Source organism: Hyperolius riggenbachi, chromosome 3 (genome assembly GCF_040937935.1).
Source record: "Hyperolius riggenbachi isolate aHypRig1 chromosome 3, aHypRig1.pri, whole genome shotgun sequence".
Taxonomy (NCBI): Eukaryota; Metazoa; Chordata; class Amphibia; order Anura; family Hyperoliidae; genus Hyperolius; species Hyperolius riggenbachi.
The window spans coordinates 197,522,568-197,547,769 of record NC_090648.1 but is presented as its reverse complement, the minus strand read 5'-3'; the positions used below and the strand labels follow the sequence as shown (position 1 = coordinate 197,547,769).

General features: G+C 42.4%; 1 protein-coding gene across 6 annotated transcripts in view; it reads right to left on the bottom strand.

Annotated features, from left to right (window-relative positions):
• RNF111 (ring finger protein 111) overlaps positions 1-25,202 on the bottom strand; it is a 66,720-nt gene that overhangs the window by 19,039 nt on the left and 22,479 nt on the right. For 3 of the 6 annotated variants that reach the window (XM_068275526.1, XM_068275527.1, XM_068275528.1), the window contains exons 3-11: positions 19,766-19,895; positions 12,673-12,836; positions 9,786-9,899; positions 8,370-8,555; positions 7,481-7,782; positions 4,948-5,197; positions 2,802-3,147; positions 2,587-2,712; positions 1,129-1,255 (exon numbers count right to left, since the gene is read on the bottom strand). In XM_068275526.1, coding sequence (XP_068131627.1) covers positions 1,129-1,255; positions 2,587-2,712; positions 2,802-3,147; positions 4,948-5,197; positions 7,481-7,782; positions 8,370-8,555; positions 9,786-9,899; positions 12,673-12,836; positions 19,766-19,895 — 1,745 coding nt within the window. The remainder of the gene's footprint in view (positions 1-1,128; positions 1,256-2,586; positions 2,713-2,801; positions 3,148-4,947; positions 5,198-7,480; positions 7,783-8,369; positions 8,556-9,785; positions 9,900-12,672; positions 12,837-19,765; positions 19,896-25,202) is intronic. The other 3 variants (XM_068275529.1, XM_068275530.1, XM_068275532.1) reach the window with 2 other exon arrangements.

Below are 25,202 nucleotides of genomic sequence, written 5' to 3'. Positions count from 1 at the left end.
TTCTCATGCACAATAGTTTTACATGAGGAAAGCTAAATGGTGTATACAGCTTTACACTGTACTAGCTGAAGCTGTATTAAACATAGTGCAAATATACTTACATTATTTTTTATTTTACACATTGATCAGAGACTCATTTTTAAGTAAATCTCAAGTGAAATAAAAAACAGATACTTCCAAGGAGAGGGAAGGCTCTGGGTCTTATAGAGCCTTCCCAGTCTCCTCCCTGTGTCTTCGTTCCCCCGCAGACTCCTCCATTCTAATCTCTTGTCTTGGGAGATATCAGAAGTCTTGGGAAGCCTGAGTCTTCCCTAAGACAGGCGGCTCTGTACTGCCACATGCATGAGAGAGGGTACTCGTGCAGTACAGAGCAGCCTGTCTTCGGGAGCCTGGGTGCTTCTGAAGCCCAGCCAAAGCAGAATAGAGCAGGCAACTACTAACGGGGAAGACTGCGGAGGAACACTGGGACCGTGAGGAGAACAGGAAGGCACTATAGCACAGTTCCCCCAACCCTGTCCTCAGGGCCCACCAACAGTGCATGTTTTGCAGAAAACCACAAACAATCACAGGTGAGGTAATTAGTGTCTCAGCAAAGCCGATTCACTACCTCTGGATTTCCACGAAGCATGCACTCATGGCCGGTTCTAGACTTTTTCCCGCCTGAGGCAAACTTGTGCGATGCCGATGCCGCGTGCCTCCCCAGTATAATTACCCCCCATAATATATGATAGCTTGGAGGGGGTAGCAGACATGAAAGGGGTATTGGGCACAGTGGCGAGGGGGGGGGTTGGGTCGAACAGGCAGTGGGCGGGGATGACTCACCTCTTCCACTTTTGTGTGCATTCCACTCACTTCCTGCAATGCCGCCCACTGTACTGTAAGTGGACGGCATTGCAGGAAGTGACGAGGGTGAAACGCACGCCGGAACGTGAAAGAGGTGAGTCATGTCAGCCGGCTGCCTGTGCCTGATAATACTGCGGGTGCTGCAATGAATAGCTGGAGGAGCGCATATTGGGGACCCAGGTGAGGGAGGGGGGGTCCGAAAACCACTATTCACCAGAAACCACTATTCTGAATGCATAATTGTACATTTTCTTTACCGTTTGGTTTTCAACCAATGCATCTTACCATTAATGGCAGGGCTCCGATCTGCAGGTGATGAAGTCGAGGCGGTGGATGGTAGTGAGCCAGATGGGGATGTAAGGGACCAGTTTGATAGGGGGCTGCAGTCACTCCAGTTTCAATTGCTATTTCCCTGTAAGATTCAAACAAAAGGATTTTAGCTCTTTCAGCAGCAGCAGAGGCCCAATGTGGGTTACACTCATCACAAGTGACAGCTATATCAGACCTAAAGCTTGTATGGCTATTTAGGGGTTGTCAGTATTAGGCTCCATAGTCTGAATCTTTATCAAGGTAAAATATAAGCCGTTTCATCAATAGTGCTTGCAGCCCCCACAAATGTTTAGCTTGGGAATGCAGAAACTGAAACAAGCAAGTCCAAACAAGTATTTTAATCTTATGTTTAGTTTTGGACTTTCACAGAAAAACAATTTTCACTACATTGTGACTAGAAAGATTATAGACACCATTGGAAAGACACAAAAGCCTTTTACAGCTTTGTCAGACCCCCCCCCCCTTAAATTGATGCACACCACGGTAGGGAAGTTAACTCACCCTTGTTGCCACGCCTCTCTGCGCTGCCCTCCATGTTGCGTTTCAGCTTTCCAGCTACTTCCTCCTTCACAGCCCGAAGGAGGAAGAAGCTGAAGAGCTGAAACATAATGTAGAGGGCAGCACACAGAGGAAGCATCAAGGGCAAGTACAGTTTTATGCAGCTTGAAAACAGACCAATTAAATCCCAAGACGGCTTCATTCCATTGGTCCATTTCCAAGCTGCACATATTTGCATGGAATCTGCATAAACAGAATGATTTGCATCTCATTAAACATGCCTAGTCACTGGCTGGAGTGTCTTACTAATACTAATCTGCAATAAGACAGTGGCAACCTATGACCTGACTACTCAGATGATTAGTGTAAGTGCACTGCAATCTATAACCAGGGGCTCAGCAAGCTAATTGTCAGTGGATAAACTGAACACAGCGTGAGCGCTCAAGATGGTCAATAAGACCACAAAATCAGCTCCAAAGTAAAAAAACAAAACCAAGACAAAAACAAAAAACAAAACAAAAAAACTAAAAAACAAAAAAAAACCCACATAGATAAAGCTTCCTCTGAAACCATTTTTTAAATAAAGCTATTCAAATCCAGTGGCAAAGTAGCAACGTTTCCCCTTCAAACTGCATTTAATAAAAGTGTGGACAGAGAGGAGGAAAGAATCTGTCATGTTGCTTAAAAGAGGTAACAAGGTGTACTACTGGAATCGCTATGACTTTTTACTGTTTGCAGATTCTTACTGGTTCTGTTTATGTATGAGGTTTATGTAAACACCCTGTACAAGCAATTCTTATTTCAATAAAAATCCAATATTGGGGGAAAAAAAAAAAAGGAGGCATCACGGTTACTGATAGGTGGGAAAAAGTTAAAAAATTGAATCCTTAACCTTATGTAATTTTAATGACTTACCAAGCAGACCGGTCAGAAGCTTGCCGTGGATGGGAGGACATGGTCTGCGGTACATGTATATGGTGTCCATGCCCATAGTTAGGATGCATTCTATGTGGATGTGGTGGCGGGCGCTCATGAGCACGTCTGGAAGGTAGAATACAATTAGAATTTCAGATGTTCCCATAAAAGGAACATTACAGCAAGTAAAATAATCCAGGATATGAAGTGCTTACGTTGGATGCTGCATAAGTCTCCTCCTCTGAACTTCCATTCTCTGAATAACTTCGTGTGGATGTAACCTCTGAGTTGTTGGCGCCGTTGCAGATATATGATGGGACATTGACTGATGGGTGGTTGTTAGATGCTGGGCGAGAGGGGCAGCTGCACTGGTGAAATGGTGGGAAGGGGGTGCAGGAGGCACAGGATGTGTTGAAGAAAGGCTGGGAAGAGATGGATGAAAAGGTGCTACTGGATGTGCAACAACATAGTCCATCGTAGGAGGTGGGGGTGGCAGTGGTGGAGGGTTGGCATGAGGGCATGCAGATGTTTGATGGTGGAGAGGTCTTGTAAGAGAAGCATCTACCAAAAAAAGAAAAAAAATAGCAAAGGAAGGTGTCAAGCAAATATTACAACTAGACATGTACATATAAATTGCTTCTGCTCATAAAACATTCACAGCAGAAAGGCAACAGGGTAAGTACTATGTTCAGGTAAGTATGTCTTTGTCAACACAAATATACTGTATGTAATGCTTCAACCACAGTCAAAGAAAAAAAAAAAAAAAAAAAAAAAAAAAAAAACTTTGAGAAGTGATACCACCATTTATTGGCTGACTGTTCTCTAAAAACTTTCAGATGCATTTAGGTTTCTTTGTTAAGCAGAATATAGAACAGGATCTGCAATGCCCACATTGAGGGCTCGTTTCCACTAGAGCAAATCTGCATGCGTTTCCTGCATGCAATTCGCTCAACCAATACAAATGGATGGCGCTGTTTCCACTTGTCAGGAATTCTGTGCGGCTCGCTATGCAGAAAAAAAATCTGTACAGCAGAGCCGTCAGAATTCGCACGCCGCAGGCGAATCGTCGGTCATGTAACTAAATAGGAAAACCACAAGCACTTGAGTCCTGCGGTTTTCCCATCGTTTCCGCGTGCAATTTAGTTTAAAAACCCATGTCAATGCTTGCCGGCATTGACATGGTTAAAATCGAGTTTCTAAAATTGCAAACGATTCCGCGTGAAAATCCGCATGGAAACGTCAACGAATCCGCAACCGTATGCGGATTCGTTGACGTGTTTTCCGCAAGCAAATCGCGCCGCACAAGTGGAAACGTACCCTTACACAAAATACGTCTAAAGCAGCACAGAGATTTATCTTTCCATGTGAATGAAATCAGCTGTTGTACAAAATATGATCAGTACCAGTCTTGTCAATAAATTCACTTCAAATGCTCCATACCCAACATTACATTATAGCAGTGGTCAGTATACAAACTGCTATAATGTAATGTTAGAGTCTTCTGTGATTCAAATCAAAGTTTGACAATGCATTAAGAATAACAGGCGTATATTCACCGCCTGTTAAAATTGACACGAGATGCATGTGATAGAATATACGGATATTCCACTATTACCTACCCCAGTTCTCATTACAACCCCCCCCCCCCCCCCCCTTGCAGGTTTCCATACATTGGCGGTATGAATCTGAAGACATGGTGCTAGCAGAGCAGTATGCGAGACTCATTCAAATCTCTCAAGCAACTAGATGCACAGCTATAGGGATTCACAAGCATGTTGCAGAATTCTGCAGCATGCAGGGAGTCTCCCCCGCATGTGATTTGGATGGCAAAAACCTGCGTTGTTACCTTTTTACCACAGGGTAATGCAAGGCAATGGGGTCTAGCAAACAGAAGTGCCCAAGCCGACGCTGGGGCAAAAGCGTGTTACCGGATTTCGAAGCCATGGGAGTAATGCAAGTCCATGGGAGAGACAAAGGTTGCTGGCATTGCAGTGGAATGACGGAATACAACAGGGATCCCAGGGAATCTCATCACGTACTTCCTATCCAGCAGGGAGTGTGTCACTAGGCGAGCAGCTCTATGCATAGGACCTCATCGGTGCACTCTGCCGCAGGGTCATATGTTTGTGGGTTGCAGTGTGATGTGTTGGGGGCATCGTACTTGCTAATGCACACCACAAGTGTAAAAAACCAACATAAAAGGAAAATCTGTCAGCCTCCATATTACTCTCACTGCAGGCTCCCTTTGAGACAATGTTTGCAAGAAATGTACTTTTTTGTTAGCTTGCTAATTGTTAACTATGCAGTATCAACGACTTAAGCAAATAGCCCAGCTTTTCTTAATAAAACTGATATACATACATGGAGGATGCATAAAATGACGACAGGAGGAAAGAGATGTCTGAGGAGGCGGCTGCGTTTGTGCTACCATGCCAGGACTGTAGCCATCAATAGTCATGGTAGGGGCTGTACTGGCAGTTGACTGATGTCCATAAACTGTCGCCCTTGTTGATGAACCAGGACAGCAAGGGTCAAAAGCAGAGGTGCTATGAAAACTAACGCTTCCGTGGTTTCGTATACCATTATTGCTCAGATCCACAGGCAAGGCTTGCTGTAAACCACAAAATACATGAGACCAGTTAATAACAGTCACTGGCAAAACAATGCAACTATTTACAACAGTACTCTAAAGCTACTCTAAAGCTAGATCCAAACATTAGCTAAATGAAGAAAAAATTAGCGTCTTATAATAGAAGGTATTGGCAGCTTTGAAATCCAAACCTTAGATTGTTGCCCAATCTGACATCATGTAGTTGGATTAGTGAATAGTCTTTTCTTATTACAAGCCTAAAACATCCTGTTAGGCTAGGTTCACAGTGGTCGGTTGCATAATTCACGCGTTAGCATGAGTGTGAATTGCAATGAAGACTGGCCATAGACCTTAATGCAAAGCATGCATGCAGCGAGTTAGAATAATGTGATTAGTTACAGTGCTGTGAACAGGCCCATAGAATTGTATGGGCAAGGAGTTGACTTGCAGAATTATTCTGCAATGCAACTGAGCACTTTGAACTAGCAGGATCATAGATCCACTGGGTGGATTTCTGCTATACCACCACTACAACCCCCTTCGTCAGCTACAGGAGTGCAAAGTCACATGCTTCTTCTCCCCTCCTTTCTCCATATGAAGGAACATACATGGTTGCATCAATACAAGTTTATCGATCAAGAATGAGGTCCTGCATGTATAACCATTTAATATCTGTATCTAGCTAAAACTTCACAAAATATTCAATGGGCCAGGTAGAACTTGATTTAAGAGTTCAGCTTTAAAAAAAGTGTCTTATGATCAATAACACATTACTGATTTTGTTTCCCTGCAGTACTCAATAGGCAGCAGTCACCCTTTGTTTAGATCTGGCAAATGGCTGCATAGCAGCATCCTTGTCTTCAGCTGCAGTCTCATTTAAACAAGTTGCAGTGGTTTCGATCTACAAATGGAAGTCATGTCCATCGATACAGATTTGCCATCATATACAATTATACAGACTTTGATAATTTTTAGCCAACTTAACTGCAGAAAAACACTGTATGGATAAGGCAGCAGCTTTGGACATAAACAGGAACTGAGGAGTATTGACCAGAGGACACTTTCGAAGTGAAACCTAAAATACAAATCTAGAATCTTTATGTGCAGTATTTAGGGCCCGTTCACACTAGGAAATCTCAAAATGCTAGCGATTACCGCTAGCGTTTTACGGAAGTGATTTTTCCGTGATAAACGCAGAAAAATCACTGGGCGAAGTAGCGTTTTGGGATTAGCGGTTCTATACATGCTAATTGCGATCGCTCCAGAATCGCCGGCAACCCGCTGCAGGTAACAAGTTTGTGATTAGCGATAATCACAAAACGCCCGTGAGAACACTGTCATAGGGTAGGAGTAGCGTTTTGTAAAAACGCTAGCGGTTTGCGGGAATCGGGCGATTCCTGCTTAGATGTGAATGGAGCATTAAAGACATTAGTAAACTTAAGTAACCTCTCCAGTCAGATGCCCTCTTTGCTACATTTCATAATGTAAATCAGGAAGAGGAAAGATTTAAAAAAGGGCCAACACTTACTAAATATATACATTTTGTACTAAATTATTCATTACATTATTTTAACTACAGTTCCTACTTAAAAGTATAATGGCTCTTTAAAAGACACCTGAAGTGAGAGGGATACGGAATATGTAGGCTGCCATATGTATTTCCTTTTAAACAAAACCAGTTGCCTGGCAATCCTGCTGATCTTTCATGCATCAGTAGCGTAATAAAACGCCTCAAACATGCAGCTAATCCAGTCAGACTTCAAACATCTGAGCTGAATATGCTTGTTCAGGGTCTATGGCTAAAATTAATAGGGGCAGTGGAGCAGCAAGATAGGCAGGCAAAGCGTATTGTTTAAAAGGAAATAAATATGGCAGCCTCCATATCCCTCTCACTTCAGTTGTCCTTTCATATCCCTCTCACTTCAGTTGTCCTTTCAATGGAATTTCTATGGCTTTTCTGTTTCAGTTTAGACATATATGGAAAAACTGTTTATAGTTGGGACTGGTTGACAATTAGGCGATACTGTAACGGTGCATATCCTAAACCAGTCCTCAAGTCCCACCACCTGTGTTTTTGTGCAGGCAATCTTACATAAATATAGGTGGAATCATTTTGGTCTTCATAAAATACCCATGGCGGCAAACCACAAAAACATGGACTGTAGATGAGATTTGAGAACAAAAAAATTGCAAAACATGGCTCTAAATGTACAGATTGAAAAAAATATATTTCAGAAATAGGAACATTATCTTTATTTAAAAGTTAGAAATATTTCCCAGACATTCAATCCAGGAGATACTTACCGGGTCATGAAACGTGGAGGAAGAGCTGCTTGTTGTTCCACATGGTGGAGGGACCGGAGCATTTCTTTCCACAGGACAATGAGACTCTGAGAAGGAAGGGGATATTGGGACAGTAGGATGGTGATGATGGTGGTGGTGATGTGGAAAGTGGTGAGAATGAGATGGGTAACAGCTTGAATGCCCCAAGACATGTGGATTTTGAGAAGATCCTCCACAAGGTGAATGCTCAGGGCAGCAAGATGGTAATCTTGGCAATGCTGGTGGGCCACTATCTGTACTAGTGCCAGTAGTCCTGGTATCATCTATAAGTTTAATAAAAACATGACGATTATTTATGGTCTTTACTTTACAGCATTTTTAAGCAAGTACCTTGCTGTAAATTCAACTTGGCTTTTTACAGCTTAAAGTGAACCCGAGGTGAGTGTGTTATGGAGGCTGCCATATTTCCTTTTAAAAAATACCAGTTGTCTGGCAGTCCTGCTGTTTCCTGACTTCAGTAGTGTCTGAGTCCCAACTGTGAAACAAGCATGCAGCTAATTCAGTCAGACTTCAGTCAGAAACACCTGATCTGCATATGCTTGTTCAGAGTCTATGGCTAAAAGTATTAGAGAGACAGGATGAGGGGGACAGCCAGGCAACTTGCATGGTTTAAAAAAGGAAATAAATATGGCAGCCTCCATATCCCTCTCACCTCAGATTTCCTTTTAAAGTTACAGTAAACTAGGTTATACAAAGTTACACAAGCATGACCACTGCCCTCAGCAATAAGTAAACTATTTTGGGAGCCCAGGGTGTTATCTTAGTGTCAGCCATGGTGATCTAATTTCCTATCTGTGCTTTTCACAAAAAAGCATTACTGTGATGAAAGACTAAGATATTACTAACTGACCTGATGTAATACTTGTAGTACTGCCACTGGTGGCAACCGAAGGGGACTCAGACACTGTGGAAGGCAGAGAACCAGAGAGTCCTGAAACAGCATCAGAGGCCGGCTCTGAGGTAGACGTATTACTGGAAATAGTGCTGATAGATGGGGACTCTATTCTGCCAGAGGTAGTAGGCACAACCGTAGGGTCTGTAGAAAAAAGTGAAAGTATGTAAATGACAACCGGTAGCCATGGCTACAATACATAAATTAAGTTCTCCCAATGACCAACAACGGTTCTTGGGCACAACAAATGATATATCCTGGCGGATCCATTTAAACAGTTGCGTGTACAAATATGGTTAGATCAATAATGGTGGTTTAATGTTGCACGCGCACACACGTTAAATGAATATTCACAGTCCGTTACTCCACATTCTGTAATGTTCTGAACGACCATATTGTTGCTTTATGTGTAGAAATGCTGTATGTCACATTTGCAGATGTTGCTTGTTAAGCAGGCTATACAGACATCGATTTTCCCGTTTAATTACCAACATGTCTGATCATATTTAAAGAGAAACTCCAACCTAGAATTGAACTTTATCCCAATCAGTAGCTGATACCCCCCTTTTACATGAGAAATATAATGATTTTCACAAACACACCATCAGGGGGCGCTGTATGACTGATTTTGTGCTGAAACCCCTCCCACAAGAAGCTCTGAGCACCACGGTACTCTGGGCAAACTGCCACAATGTAACAATGTTCACAGACAGGGATTAGCTGTTTACAGCTGTCTCTAACAGCCAAAACATCTAGGAGCAGCTACATAACCTGCCCACAGTAAAAATGTCACCATGTAATAAATGTCAGAATGTAAATCGGGGAGAGGAAAGATTTTACAATGAGCAAACACTGACTAAATCATTTATACATAATTATGGTAAAAAAAATGAAGCACTTTTTTTACTACATTATTTTCACTGGAGTTCCTCTTTAATGTTGATCTATTTTGACAATCGGTCAAAACATTTAATTGGACAAGATGAGAAATCTCCATCGATAAGGGGTGCGGCAGGAGCAGCAGATCATCAATGGCCCAAAGTGTTGCACTGTATCGAGCAGTGCATTGCAGCAGATCAATAGATTCTGAATACATTTTGTTTTGAAATCTATGGAAAATCAATGCGACAGGGATCTATCCCTCTCTGATCAGAATCAGATCACATTGATCATTTTGCCACATCGAGAGGCAATTTATGAGTGCATGACCACCTTTAGTCGAAAATTGTGCATCCAACAACTTTTATCTAGCAATTTACTAAGCTTTCAATGTCTCTCACAGAGCCCTTTAATCAGACATGCCTATGCTGAGTATGGACACCTGAAGTGAAAAGCACATGGGGGCTGACAGATTTATCTCCTATGAAAGAATACCTGGCATCCTGCTGGTCTCTTTGGCTGCAGTAGTGTGTGAATCACACACCTGAAACAAGCATGCAGCTAATCCAGTCCAGTCAGAAACATCTGATCTGCATGCTTGTTCAGGGTCTATAAGGAAAAGTATTAGAAATAGAAGATTAGCAGGACAGCCCAGTAATTTTACATTGTTTTATAAGGAAATACATTTTGTAGCCTCCATATTCCTCTCAATTCAGGAGTGCGTTAAAGAAAAGTAGTGATTATATCAGGGCTATGGAGTGGGTACAAAAATTATCCGTCTCCTCCGTTTATGAAACCACTGACTCCAGGTACCCAACATTGCTCCGACTCCTCGATTCCCTCTCCAAAGCCCTGTATTATATATCTGTGAATCTATAACTAGTAATATGTTCTGCCCAATTTATTAATATACTTTTCTTTCACACACTAGCTCTAATGAAGAGCAATTTTTGTTCATGTCTTGGCATGACAGAGAAGAAGAAAAAACGCCATATCCTGAAGTGAAGATCTTTTAAATTTGCCTTGCAACTTCAAAAGAAATTCCACATACCAAACAGGCTTGAGTTTAGCCATTTGCGGTAAAAGCAAATACCTTTCAGATAGTACACAATTCCGTAGGATTAAGAATACAACTGTAAAAGCTGCCATAAACCCCAATAATAGCAGAGTACCCCTTATCCATTACTAATAAAATCAGCTAACAAAGCTCAGAAAGTAGACATGAAAGTGATACAGAATGGTTACAGGTTTTAAAAACATTTTTAGGGATGGTTACACACAGTATCCATATCATACACAGATCACAGAATGAAGTTGAAAGTCTGTTTAAGCTATGGTTGCTAAGTAATGATGCCCAGGAAACTTTTGCACTGTGTGGGGGACTGCCCTGTAATTTCTCATTCCAAATCTGCCTCCAGAAGTTTCTCTCTAATGCACTGGTATGCAACTTTTTCAAGTCCTGACACACCATCATGACATTTCAAGCACAGTATGTCACACTACACTGCTCAACATTGGCTTCAAGTAAAAACCACATTCAGGGCCAGTGCACACCTAAAATCACTAGCATAATCGCAAACGCTCAGCATTTTTAGAAGTGATTTTTCTAAGCGATTCTAGTCATGTGCCTAGCGACTTTCTATTTATGCCTAGCGATTGTTGGAGCGTTTTGGTGTAGCAATTTTTTATTTCTTGCACAGTATAGCTGAAGTGTACAGCTTTTGTAAAAAAAAAAAAAAAAAAAAAACCCGCTAGGAAAATTAATCTGATCTAGTGCTTTTTAGAGCGATTTTCCACTTTCCTATACTTAAAATTGAGGCTGAATCGTGTCAGGAATGCTGCAGTACCCGCGTTTGCGGGGGGGGGGGGGGGGGGCAACAAACTCCGCAGCAAGAGACAGACAGTATCAGACAAATCAGTCAGTGACTCTACTCAGAGCTGTAGTTCCAAGCAATTCTAGAGACAAACCCATGAGGAGAGATCGCACTGAGACTTCAGTGACACACCCCAAGCTGGCAGCCTAGATTAACCCATCTACTGTAGCATTACTATGCAGATTCCCACATTTATGCAGCATTTATTGCTCGTCGCCTTCCTCAAGACAGAAAGACACAGATTATATTGCGCTTTTCTTCAGGATTCAAAGCGCCGGAACTGCAGCCACTAGGGCGCTCTCAGTAGGCAGTAAGCAGTGTTAGGGAGTCTTGCCCAAGGACACCTTACTGAACAGGAAGAACAGAGATTCGAATCCAGGTCTCCTGTGTCAGAGGCCGAGCCCTTAACCAGTACTCAACCCAGCCACTGACCCTCTCCTACGATTCACCTCCATTGTTTTGGGTCCAGCTAATGAGAACAAACCCCTCCTTCATTCAACCCAATAAGATGAGGCAGAGTGACAGCTCCACCTTGCCTCTCTTGGGTATGAGAGGATTTAAAATCCTCTAACTACAATGACTGACATATGGTGGGCACTTTCCTTTGGCTTTAGTTTACATTTAAAGCGGAACTAACAAAGGATTGAAAATTAGCCAATATCCCCTCTCCCACGTGAAATCTTTACCTTTCCTCTAATAGATCATCTGGGAAGGGTAGGTGTGTGTGGAGTTTGTGTGACTGATATTGTGGTGAAACCCCTCCCACAGTGTGATGTCAGGACCGTGGTCCTGACAGTTTGCTGCCTGTGAAGCTCATTGCATTGTGGGAAATAACCGCTGTTTTCAACTGCCAAGCAACCAGTACCTCCTTCTGCATATGTATATCTATATCCAAAAAAACCCCCAAAACAAAAAAGCTTTCTAGCCTATCACACTGTTAGGGGGTGTGGTTATTAATTATGGCAGTTGGTGCCATTTTCTTTTCTCCATGTCTGCCAGCAGTAAGGATAATTATGTGCAGGCTGATTGTGGTTAAAACAATATGAACAAATTTCATGGTGAATATCAGTCATTACTTGATCTCTTTTCTATTTTTTAACCTCTCACTTTGCAATTGATTTTTTCCCCCTTTTCGCTAAAATTCCTCTAAGTAAAACCCATTATCTAAGCTCATTTTAGGCATGGTCAAAAGATGCAAATCATTCCCAATTGATGCAGGATTACGCTATTTTATAACCAAAATGTATGTCGCTTGAAAATAGACCAATCAAATCCAACCTTTGTTTCCTTTGATTGGTCCATTTCAAGCTGCATAAAACACTGCATAACCCTGCATAAACTCAGAATTACTTCATTCAACCTCATTGATCATTCCTAATAGAGATATAGTAGGAATGGTCATTGAGACATAATGGGGGGGGGAATCTTGCTTAGGAAAGGATTACCAACTCTACTGTAGAAATCAAGGTTTTTGATTTCCAATGAAATTGTAGGAAAGTAAGACATACCATCTTCATCTACAGTCAGGTCCACAACCTCAGTCGCACTTTGCCTAAGTGGCTGTATAACAGTGGAAACTCTACTGCGACTCCTGTGATCCTGGGATCTTCCAGTCTGAGAATTTGAACTTTGCCCCCAATGAGATCGAGAGTGTCCAAGCGCAGAACGAGATCTGTGAAGAGAGAGTAGGGTTAAAAGACTCCAGAATTAAGGTAAAGTGTCCCCCCTAACAGACAAAAATCAGCAATAGACTAGACAACAAACGGATCCTTTCCGACTCAATACAAAACTATAATATATATATATATATATATATATATATATATATATATATATATATATATATATATATATATATATATATATATATATATATATATATATATATATATATATATATATATATATATATATATATATATATATATATATATATATATATATATATATATATATATATATATATATATATATATATATGCCTGCATGACCACGCCCACCTCTAGCACAGTTAAGTATATAAATGAGTGCTTTGCACATGTTAAGAGAGTTCATTTGGTAGCTAGGTGAAGGGTGAGGGGTGAGGTGTTTTTAAATTTCCTTTTTTCCCATCTAGTTGACATTTTAGGGTTTTTGGTTTAGTTCCCACTAGACTGCTTATAAAAACTGGCATTTTGCATGGTAGAGTAGGACTCACCAGATTGGGGACACTTTGGCGCAGTTGGTGAGCTTAAGCGCGTTAAAGCGTAACCAAGAGCCCCTGTCACTGTTTTCCTGTTGTGTGCTGCAGCCCCTCTGTACATACATATATATACACATACACACACATACATACATATATATACATATACATATATATATATATATATATATATATATATATATATATATACATATATATATATATATATATATATATATATATATATATATATATATATATGTACATTATTTTACAGATCAATCTGTAAGGTGCCCATGCACAAAACAACCACAGCAATTTTTCACTGTAGTTTGCTAAGATGGTAGAGTATTGAAAAATCAACTGAAACGGTTCTAACAATCTACAAATTGATGTATTTTTTCTTTAAATTCAATGCCTAATCAGGCATTGGTGGAGAAACATTTTAGATGCATCTAAAAAAAGTTATTTTTTGGACTATAACACATTTTCTTCCCCAAAAATGGAGGGAAAAAAGACCCTGCATCTTATATTCCAAATACACCTCTCCTATCTCACACTGTTCCCTTAGTGATGGCTTCTGTTGATGAACACTAGGGGAACAGTGAGTGAGAGGAGAGATCTCTGATCGCCGCAGGCTTCGATGGATTAGGTGAGCCTGTCTGTTGCTGCTGCTTTCAATTATTCAGGGGGGAGCAGAAAACGGCACAGGGGAAGCAGAGGTGACATTGGGGACAGAAAGGGCACAGGAGTATACATGATGTACGAGGGGCACACAATAATTGGGGAGAACATCTACAAGACACTCCTGGACACCAGGTTTATTATATTTCTCCCTGGTTTGTGTCATCTAAATCTAAGTGCATCTTATACGCCTAGGCATAAGAAGATGAAACTGCTGAGGCAGCTGATAACCACCTAAGCTGACAATCTAGCACGTGAACTGCAGTTCCCACGCCTTGGTCAATAATTAGCCTGGCGGATTGAACTGGCTGAGAGCACTGTTGTTGTGTTCACTCACCCCGCCCACCATGAGATGCACCACTGGCCCTCTCCTCCCATGCATAGCAATAGAACACATCGCTAGCCTTAAAGGATAACCGAGGTGAAAAACTAATGAAACAAAATTATATCTATCCTCCTCCTAAAATGACTTAAGATATTCCACAGTTTTATTTCATATTTAAATCTACTTTTTCAGTTTTTACAGTTTTATTGTTTTTGCTCAATGACACATTCATTGAAGTATGCCACAGCCAAAATCTATGAACTATAGACCCTTTTTATCTCTTTCCTGCGCTCATAAGCCATTTTCTGCTAGGAAAGTGTTTTATAGTTGACCCAGTCCTGACTCAGACAGGAGCTGCCACTTACATACTTGATGTTTAACTCTTTCAGGCAGAGAAAGAAAAAAAGAACAGCATAGTTATTTGTGTGCTAGGCACTGTACATACACATGTGTATCATCCTGTCACGTCACCTCGGGTATCATTTAAAGGCGTTTCTGTGCAGCATCGGCCTTGCACGGTTGCCAAAGGAATCGAGTCCCATTCCCTGCCAGGGGACTTGCCTAGTATATATTTAAACTACTGACTGGCCTTTCAGACTGCAAGCTACAGTATGAGAGAATTGCTTAAAACAATGCTGAACTCCCCCTGCACTCTAATCACTATATAGTGTAGGGTACTATCAGAATAAATGAGGTTTGTGCTATACACAAGGAACAAAAGTTACTCAATTGTACTGGACTAAAAATGTATGCATATTAGCATAGAATGCCTTTGTACACAGCAGAGTATACATATGCGTTCATGCTGTTCAGCCTTTGTCAGCAAGTGGGTTAAATAAATGCTTTCATTTAATTTGCTTTGTGTGCGAGAGGGAAACTGCACACCAAGCAAATTTCAGGAGCCTGTGGAAAATACTCCGTCTGTTTATACCATAGCAAGTTCCAAATTATCTGGGCCTCTTCCACTTCACACTGACACAAATGGAATGTTTACTAAAAACCTTGGAGCTATTCAGCTCACATTTCCAGGTATTCTGATGCTGGCCACAGACATAAGATCACAGTAGCACAGAGGCATTCTTTGTCTTTTTGCACATTTGGGTTCATAACATACTTTTTTACGATTTGTTAAAAACAAGAACATTATTATTAGTAGCAGTAGTAGTAAAATGCTTATTTTGTACAGAAACCACCAGTGCAAAGACAGACGAGATTTACATCTATAGCCAGATTCAATCATCAGCTGTTAAGCCCAATCTACACGATACAATTCTTTTGTGCGATTAGATTACGATTCTATTTACAATCCAATTAAATCTGACATGTCCGATCGGAATTCGATTAGATTCAATTCGGTTTGCCATTGCAAAACAATGGCAAATCAAATTGAATCGAATCCTGATCGGACATGTCACATTTAATTGGATCGTAAATAGAATCGTAATGTAATCGCACAAAGAATCGTATCGTGTAGATGGGGTTTAAGGGTGAAAGTTTTGATAATGAGAGCCGTAAAGACACGCTGTTCAGTTGAGCAGCATTTGTTGTCCTGTGGAGAGAAAGAATGACGGATGCTGAACAGGGAAGGTATGCTGCTGTACAAAGAAAAGGAGAACCATGATTTTCAATTACCAGCGCTGCTTAATATGTTGCCGCTTTATAAATTCAATAAATAATAATAATTATCGTGTAGTGATTTGCCATGGTCCCAAACAATAGTCTCAGGTGAGGATTATCTAGTGTAGATATCAGCCAACAGTAAAATCTGACATTCGTCCATACACAAAAGGGGTTACTCTCCTGAACCCCCATGAAGCATGTGTGCATTTATAGCACAGGGTCAAAGCAAGTTAAAATAGCATAAGAAATATTAACAAGTGACATTTGAATAGGAATCCACCCATAGCTTTTGTTTGCAATTTGTTCCCAATTTCACTTTTGTTCCCAATTCCCAAGTACACTTTAAGGACTGGTGCTCATTATAAATTGCTATTTACGGACGTGAGAGATTTTGAATTTAAACGCAAGAGATTCCTGTAGCTATTGTTACCAAATTGGTCTATATTGTATAAACTATTTTAAGTAGTTTAAAACAAAAAAAGCACATAGTAAACAATTAAACATGGTTTGTGCTTTAGGTCCAAACCCAGAGTGGTCTGAAAGTAAATCAGCTATCCACATTTCAACACGTATGACATGACTCAATTCACAAATTCCACTTAGAGTCTCCCAGAATGCAACCTGTGTGACACACACCTCTAAAACAGACAGGCTTTTGTTTCAAACTATTGCTCACATATTGCTGTATACTCAGGTTAAATCAGAAAGAATGCTTAATGGGCAACTGAAGTGAGAGGAACATGGAGGCTGACATTTGTTTCCTTTAAAAGCAATACCAGTTTCCAGGCTGTCCTGCTGACCCTCTGCCTCTAAAGGTGCGTACACGCACGACAGCAGCCAATGACGGGTCCGTCGGCACCTCCCACTGGGCGGGTTTTCAGCAGACTGTAGTGCGTGCGTACGCACTGTCGGTGGACAGATAAGCCAGGCGGATCGTTCAGGAACAGCCTGATCAGTCTGCCGACAGTGCGTACACACGCACTACAGTCTGCTGAAAACCCGCCCAGTGGGAGGTGCCGACGGACCAGTCGTTGGCTGCTGTTGTGCGTGTGTATGCACCTTAATACCTTTAGACAGACCCTGAACAAGCATGCAGCAGATCAGGTGAGTCTGCTATCTAACAAGATTATCTGCATGCTTGTTTCTGGTGTTATTCAGACACTACTGCAGCCAAATAGATCAGCAGGGCTGCCAGGCAACTAGTATTATTTAAAATAAAATATGGCAGGCTCCATATACCGCTCACTTCAGGTGTCCTGTAACCAGTGTCCTGTGAAATAGCTGCTGAAGCAGTACATATTTCAGGAGCTTCTTGACTACATTGAAAATTGTATTGATACAATGATCCAGCTTGAATAGCCAATCACTACATGCTTGTGGCACAAGCCACTGTAATTGTCGATGGCAGACACTTCCCAGTTGGGAAGATCAAGTTCTGATATAATTGGATGGATTTTAATGTCTGAACCTGGTGTGTATAACGTGCAACTTTCAGATCTCAAATTGCATCAGCAGCTGAAGCCTTCAGTGGAATGCAACAGTCACCAACAAACCGGTCATATACCAGAAATATATTGTTCAGCTAGTAAACAGATACATGTAGACATATCCTTGGAAAAAATCTCTAGGCAAAAACTAAAATCCTTCAACAGTATCCCAACACAATGTTAACAGAGGTGCTGGGATTTGTATAGAAATGTAGACAGTATAGAAATGCACACTGCTCCGGGGTTGTACCCGTGTCAACCGCAGGATTAACGTCAATCCTGATGAGTGAAACCTATAACTCGTTTGCACACATCTTACGTTTTTAGTATAGTTGGGCCTTGTTCACATTTCGGCAGCACATATGGTGTACAACACACAAGAATGTCAGAAGTGCATAGACAGCACTCCTGACGTTCAGATTGTATGCGCTGTGCAGCAGTGCGATGCACTATTGCACACATTTTTTGGCAAAGCGCAGCACTGATTCCATTCACTGTAATGAATAGGATCAGCAGCGCATGGCAAAGCAGATGGGCGTGCGTTGCGTTCCGATCACATGGTCATCTGTGTTGTCTAATGTAAATGAGGCCTTACATAATACAGCAAGCAAAGTGAAAATATTTACTTTTTTTTTACATTGCATTTGACTGTGCATAGGTTAGTTGCATCCATTCTTTCACTGTTGAATAATGCCAGAAATATGGCATGGAAGTGCAGATTATTACAATCCATAGATTACATAAATTTGCTCACATTGCTACCAGAAACTCATCTTTTCACTTTCCTTGCAGGCCTTGCCAAGCAGCCCATTCTCTCCTTCGTGGATTTACAAAAGCAGTTGCCTGAGTGCTATTTAACTTAATAAAGGGTAGGGCATGGATGTCAGAGCACTTCCCTGTGTTACCACTTTAAGGGAGGACATTGCCATGCCAATGTAATAGCACAGCTGCACAGTTAACAAAAAAATGAGAAGTTAGGTTATCTTTAAATATCAAAGCTCAAGTGCGAACTAGACTAACATGCAACCCTCATTCCACAAACACTACTTGCAATATGAGGCAAGCAACTACAAAAGCACTCAAATCAACTTCTGCAGAGCCCCAGCACTGTCTTGGGAATAGAAACTCAGCAAGTTTAGATCTAGGATGCAGTTCAGTGACAGGGAGGCAAGGCTCGACTTAGTTGCAGTGCTCCTCACAAGGTAAAATAAGGCTTTAAAGCCAATGGGTCCCGGATTAAAAAAGAAAAAAGTCAGATACTCACCTAAGGAGAGGGAAGGCTCGGTCCGAATGAGCCTTCCCTCTCCTCTCCCAGTGCCCTTGGTGCTGCGCTGGCTCCCCCGTTCGCGTCCGCCGCCGGGACTTCGGAGGTCTCCTGGAGCACTCGGGCTTCCGAAGACAGGCCGCTCCATACTACGTACGCGCGAGTGCGTCATAGAGGGCGCTCGCGCATGCGTATGGAGCAGTCGCGTCATCGGGAGCCCGAGTGCTCCCAAAAGCTCCCGAAGGCATACGGAAGTGGCAGTATTTGACCGAACTGGTCGAATACTGCCACGGGGGATCCTGCGCGGGACCGGGCACCGGGAGAGGAGGGGGAAGGCTCATTAGGACCGAGCCTTCCCTCTCCTTAGGTGAGTATCTGACTTTCTTTTTTAATCCGGTAAACCTTCACTTTAAAAGGCTATAGGTGATATGATTCCAAATCATATTTTACAACTTTTGAAAAGAACACAACTTGCTAAATCCAAAACAGGACATGCCACTATACTATAAAACATTTTCTGGCTTAAAGAAAACCTGTACTGAAAATTAAAAGTCAAAGTAACCATACACATGGTATACTTACCTGCTGTGTAGTCTACTCAATCTCTTTCTCCTCTCCTGTGTCCTGCATGTCCACTGTGATCAATGGAATTCTCCATCCTCCATTATGAAAATGGCCATTACCACATAACAGCTTCCTGGTCAGTACACAGTTAAACTGTAATATCGCCCACTTGAGCCATAGGGAAACATGGACACATCAGTTCTCCTCTCAGCTGTAACTGACAGCAACTGATATATTTCAGTTTTGACAAAATGTTCTCAGAACTGGAAGGGATTATTGTTAGAAGAAAATAGTGAGCTTCTGAGAGGAACTGATGGCAAGGTAACTATGTAATGTTCATTTGAAGTTACCTCATATGTTTATTTTAAATAATTTTACTCAGTACAGGTTCGCTTTAAAGCACATTTCCCACAGAGAAAACATGATTTTTAATGTTGCAAATAGAGTAATTTATTTTGAACTTTACAAATCTCACCTGAAAGTTTCACCAACTGTCACTATTTCCACTTCACTGTCAGTAGATGTAACATTGATTTCTTCATTGTTGGCAGGGACTTGGGGGGTAGATGAAGCTTCAATGACTACAACGTCCTCATCAATGCTACCTGCAATATAAAATAACAGTGAGAAAACCTCTCTCCAGTAGGGGTGATCTGAATTGCCAAAATCCTGACAGGAATTTTGCCTTTAAAACCAAGTTTTTCACATTTCAAGTACTTTACATGGAAGTCTAAGGCACCAACTTGCCCAGTTTTTGAAAAGCCCCCAAATATATTACCACGTTTGCAATGTGGGTCAGCACTAATTGTGAACACAGGACAGAACATTTACATTGCACTTTTCTCCTGGTGGACAAAGCACTTCAGGGCTGCAACACTGAACTGAAAAAAAAAATGATATAATGATTTGTATGTGTAGTACAGCTAAGAAATAAAACATTAGGAGCAGAGGCATAAGTCTAATGTTGTTTCCAGTACAGGAAGAGTTAAGAAACTCCAGTTATCTATGCAAATTGCCATTGAGCTGCAGAGAGCTCTGTGTTCTGAAGCCAGTTTTCTGAAGTCTGTCAAAGTATTTTATTTTTCTGGGCAGAGAAGGGTTCAAAAGTTCAGACTGCTCTGTAAAATCATTTAGAATGCTGAGTATTGTGTAGACTGCAAATATTGGAGAATGATGCAATGTTATAAAAATAACTATATAACTGAAAATAAAAATATGAGAATATTTTCTTTGCTACTAATGTTCTAGTAATTATCTGTAATACAGATGATGGGAAAATTGCATGGTGTGTGCCAGGCCTTACAAATTATGGTCAGTGAAAGCTTGTTTACAGGAAAGGAGAGAGAATGTGGACTTCACTCAGCACTATCTAGTTAGGCTATGAATTGTTCTACTGAAAAGGAAACCTGCTGATGCTGACTCTACAGCCTGGCTGGACTCTCTGAATCACAGGACTTACTAGACTAATGCTGGATACACACGGTGCGTTCCTGCACTTGAGTTCCCGCTCGATTTCCGGCCGTTCGATTATTTCCGACATGTCCGATTCACTTTTTTAGGTCGATTTGGCATACTTTACATGAGAATCAACGTATCAATCATCGAAACGTGATCGGAAATGCTCGGAAATAATCGAGCGGGAAATAGAGTGCGGGAACCCCCCGTGTGTATCCAGCATAAAGTATTTTGATAGGCAGGGCATTTTACATATACCAACAGGTTTGTTTCAGAGGAGACAAAGTTAAAACATTTTATGTGATAGTTATATGACAGAGTCCCATGTAGCATTTAACAGAAAAATACATTAAAATGTACATCAAATTTCAAGCCTTGAAGGATACCATAGGGCTTTGACAAATGTAAAAACAAGGGGGAGCAGGCATGTGTAGGATGCCCTCCTTATGCCTACTGCTCCCCTGGGTCATGTTTTAATAGCCCCCCAAAGCTACTTCCTGGTCGGGAGGTTCAGAGAGCAGTGCAACCAGGAAATAGCTTGGGGGAGGGCGCTTTTAAAAACGTAACAGATGGGGACAGGGGGAGCGGATGGGCATGAAGTGAGAATCCTACACATGCGCGTAATCCCCCCCCCCCCCCAGTTTTTAAATGTCAGAGCGCTAAGGTATCCTTTAAACAAGTGGTGGAACTAGAGGAGAGTAGCAATAAAAAGCCACATTTCCTATAAAATAAAGACCAGAGGGCAGTGTGTATCATGTGGCTTGCAATCAATAGCCGTAACTCTCAGGGAGGAGGAGGAAAGATGGAGCAGCACGTGAGGAGCGTCAGAGCGGGGAATAGCGTTTGAATCCAAACCTCATTCCAAATCAGAACCTGAATCTTTACACAAATGGATCAGGTCAGCCGGTGTTAGATTGTGTATATATATGACACCGGAGAGCTAGGCGCAGGGTGAGCCGAATGACAGCTCACCATGCTGCAGCTCAAATCCCGACGGCATAAAATACCATTCCCCCTCCGAGTCGTCGCAACTTGGAGGCAGATATAATTAGGGGTTCGGCAATTACCAGAAACCCAAGTTACCGTTATGCGACCCACGCAGTAGAACATTACTGCAGTGGCAGCACCTAGTTTTGGGGCTTAGCGCTGAAAGCACCTGCTTCATGTTAGCTCACCCTTGACACTGCCTCTGCCTGCAGCAGTCTCTCGTTCCAGCTCTCCGATACTTCCTCCTTCCAGCTGTGAAAGAGGATGTATTGGAGAACTGGAATGAGATGTGGAGCGCAGCAGCCAGAAGTGGCATTAGGATTCAGATTTTCATTCCAGAGAATTTAGAACCAGGTTCCAAATTTGAACATGTTAACACTAGTGAGGAGAACAATGAATCAGGGGCATCTGTGCACACCCTAGAATCTCATCAGACGTGGTCGTTATTGGCCACCTCGTTAGAGTTTCTAGCTGGTGTGCGTAGCTTTTGACTATGGTTCCAATTTATGGGCCTGTTCCCACTGACTACCACTAAGCATTACCGCTAGAACAGCCCCATTCAGCCAGTCAATAATGCGTTTGACTGCACATGTATTAAAGAGGAACAGTAACTAAGGACTGAATTTCATCCCAATCAGTAGCTGATACCCCTCTCCCATAAGAAATATTGGTACTTGTGTATTATCCCGTCTAGCAGGACAGCTCGTCCGTTAGACAGGCTTAAAAAGTCTGCACTGTGTTTCTTTAGCAGCTGATTCATCACAGATCAGCTGCTCTGTTTGTTCTGCACGCCTAATGACTTAACGAGCTGAAAGACGTTTGTGCTGGGTGAAAGGAGAGCAATAAATCATGAGTCAATGTAAAGGTAAAAATGTAGATCTTTCAATGTTAATGATTGCTGTAATACTCTGCTCGAGACAAAATGTGTTTTCTTATAGTAGAGTATGAAATGCTTCTTTGTACACTCACAATATTACACACATATGCCCAGTAAGGATTGTGTGAGCACCAGCTAGACAGGCTGAAAAAGTCTGCACTCTGTTACCTGATCAGCTGATTCACCACAGATCAGCTGCTGCTCCCGAGCCGTTCTGCTAGAGGGGCTAATAACACAGCTTTCCTCATGACAGCGGGGCGGCCCGGGCGCTTTCATGTCTCCGTCCTTTGAGGGGGGTTTGGCGTTTGTTTTGTGTGGAAAAAAAAGGATCAAAAAGCCATCTGAAGCCCATTGAGAGGAGGGAGGAGGACGGACTTCAGAGCCTTCGTGTCAAAGGAACTGCTTTCTAGCTAAGTGGCTAATTAAGATGTGATAGAAATTCACGGGACACCCTCTCCTTTCACCCAGCACAAACGTCTTTCAGCTCGTTAAGTCATTAGGCGTGCAGAACAAACAGAGCAGCTGATCTGTGATGAATCAGCTGCTAAAGAAACACAGTGCAGACTTTTTAAGCCTGTCTAACGGACGAGCTGTCCTGCTAGACGGGATAATACACAAGTACCGAAATATTTACCTTTTCTGGAATAGATCAGGGACATTTGTATGGCTGAAATTGTGGTAAACAGTGTGATTTCAGCACCTAGGCTCTGTAAACCTTGTTGCAGTGTGGGAAAATAACAGCTGTTTCCAACTGCCAAGAAACCAGCATCTCCCTCTGTGCATATGTATAACTATAAAATGTTTTAGCCTATCGCATTATTGGGAGTGTGGTTATAGATAATGGCAGTTGGTGCCATTTTTTTCATGTCTGCCAGTAGTATAGATGCCGTGCAGTCTGTGGATCACACAATCTGAACTACATGGCAGATATCAATCATTTTCTTGATCTCTTTTCTATTTTTTAAGGGCTCGTTCAGACTATATACGTTGCCGTGCGCATTTTGGAAGCGCATATAGTGTGCGACACGCAAGAACGGTAGAAGGGCATAGACAGCCCTTCTACCGTTATATGTGCTGCACAGTAGCGCTATTGCGCTATCACGTGCTGCATGCATTTTTGGGAATCGCAGCGCAGATCCCATTCATTTTAATGAATGGGATCTGCAGCGCAGTACATAGTAGCGCAGATGTCGTGCGATCCGACGCGTTGCAATCGCACAGCCATCTGTGCTAAATGATGTGAACGAGGCCTAACTGGTACTTTCGTATTATGCCATCCAGGCATTTACACACACAGGAAAAGTTACAATGTTTCAATCTCTTCAGCAGCAGCATATGTATACAATGTTTCAATCCCTTCTGCATCAGTCTCAGATTGCAGCCTGGAATCGCTTTCAATAAAGGTGCTGTGGCTATTAGGTGCATAATGAACACATTTACTTACATAATAAATTACAGTACAAAACTAAAAACACAGGAAAAACAAATAGTTTACTAAAATAAGCAACCCTTAAACCCCCCTCCTTCATCCCAAACTTAACCAACCTCCTCCCCCCCCCCCCTTAACTCCTACCCTTATCCTCCCTCCCCAACCTAACCCTTAACCCCCCCCCCCCTTAACTCCTAACCTTAGCCTTAACCCATTGTTAACCTCTACCCCCCCTCCCACTCCCTCAAAGTGGATCCGAGGTGAACTTTTACTCATTGCATAATTCTGTTCCTTTCCTATTGTTTATAGGGCATTCCTCAAGCCAAATACTTTTTTGTTTTTGTTTTAATACTCTAATTCCCTATAAACTAAATAAACCACGCCCACAGGTTTTCAGAGAGCCTTGGCAGTAGCAAGGGCTCATGGGAGCTCAGTCTGGGCAGGAAGAGCAGGAGGTGGTGGTGGTGTTACTAGCCATTGATTTCAGAGGCAGAGGGGAGGAGGAAGGGGGGGGGGGGGGGGGATTAGGTTTTTTTCACATGCTGAGTGCTCAAGTACTTGTACGGGCATGGGTGGAGCGATCGCGTCATCCACGACGCGATCCTCCGCCGGGGATCGATGGCCGGGGATTTAGCCTCCAGCTCGCCGGCCACTTAGCAGCGCCGGCGGGCGGAGGAAGGAAGAAATCTGCCAATACAAAGCCTATTATACAGGCTGCCTCCTGCCCTGGTTGTCCCAGTGTCCGAGAGACCACCAGGGCAGGCTGCAGCCACCCTAGTCTGCACCCAAGCACACTGATTTCCCCCCCCCCCCACCCCCTGATCGCCCACAGCACCCCTCAGACCACCCCCCAGACCCCTGTTTGCACCCAATCACCCCCCTAATCACCCATCAGTCACTGCCTGTCTATCTGTCGACACTTTTTTTTTATTCCCTAAACTGCCCCCTGATCACCCCCCACCCCTCAGATTCTCCCCAGACCCCCCCCCCCCCTGTACTGTATGCCTCTATCCCCCCTGATCACCCGTCAATCAACCCCTGTCACCCATCAATCAGCCCCTAACCTGCCCCTTTGCGGGCAATCTGATCACCCACCCACACCAATAGGTCGCCCGCAGATCCGACGTCAGATCACCTCCCAAGTGCAGTGTTTACATCTGTACT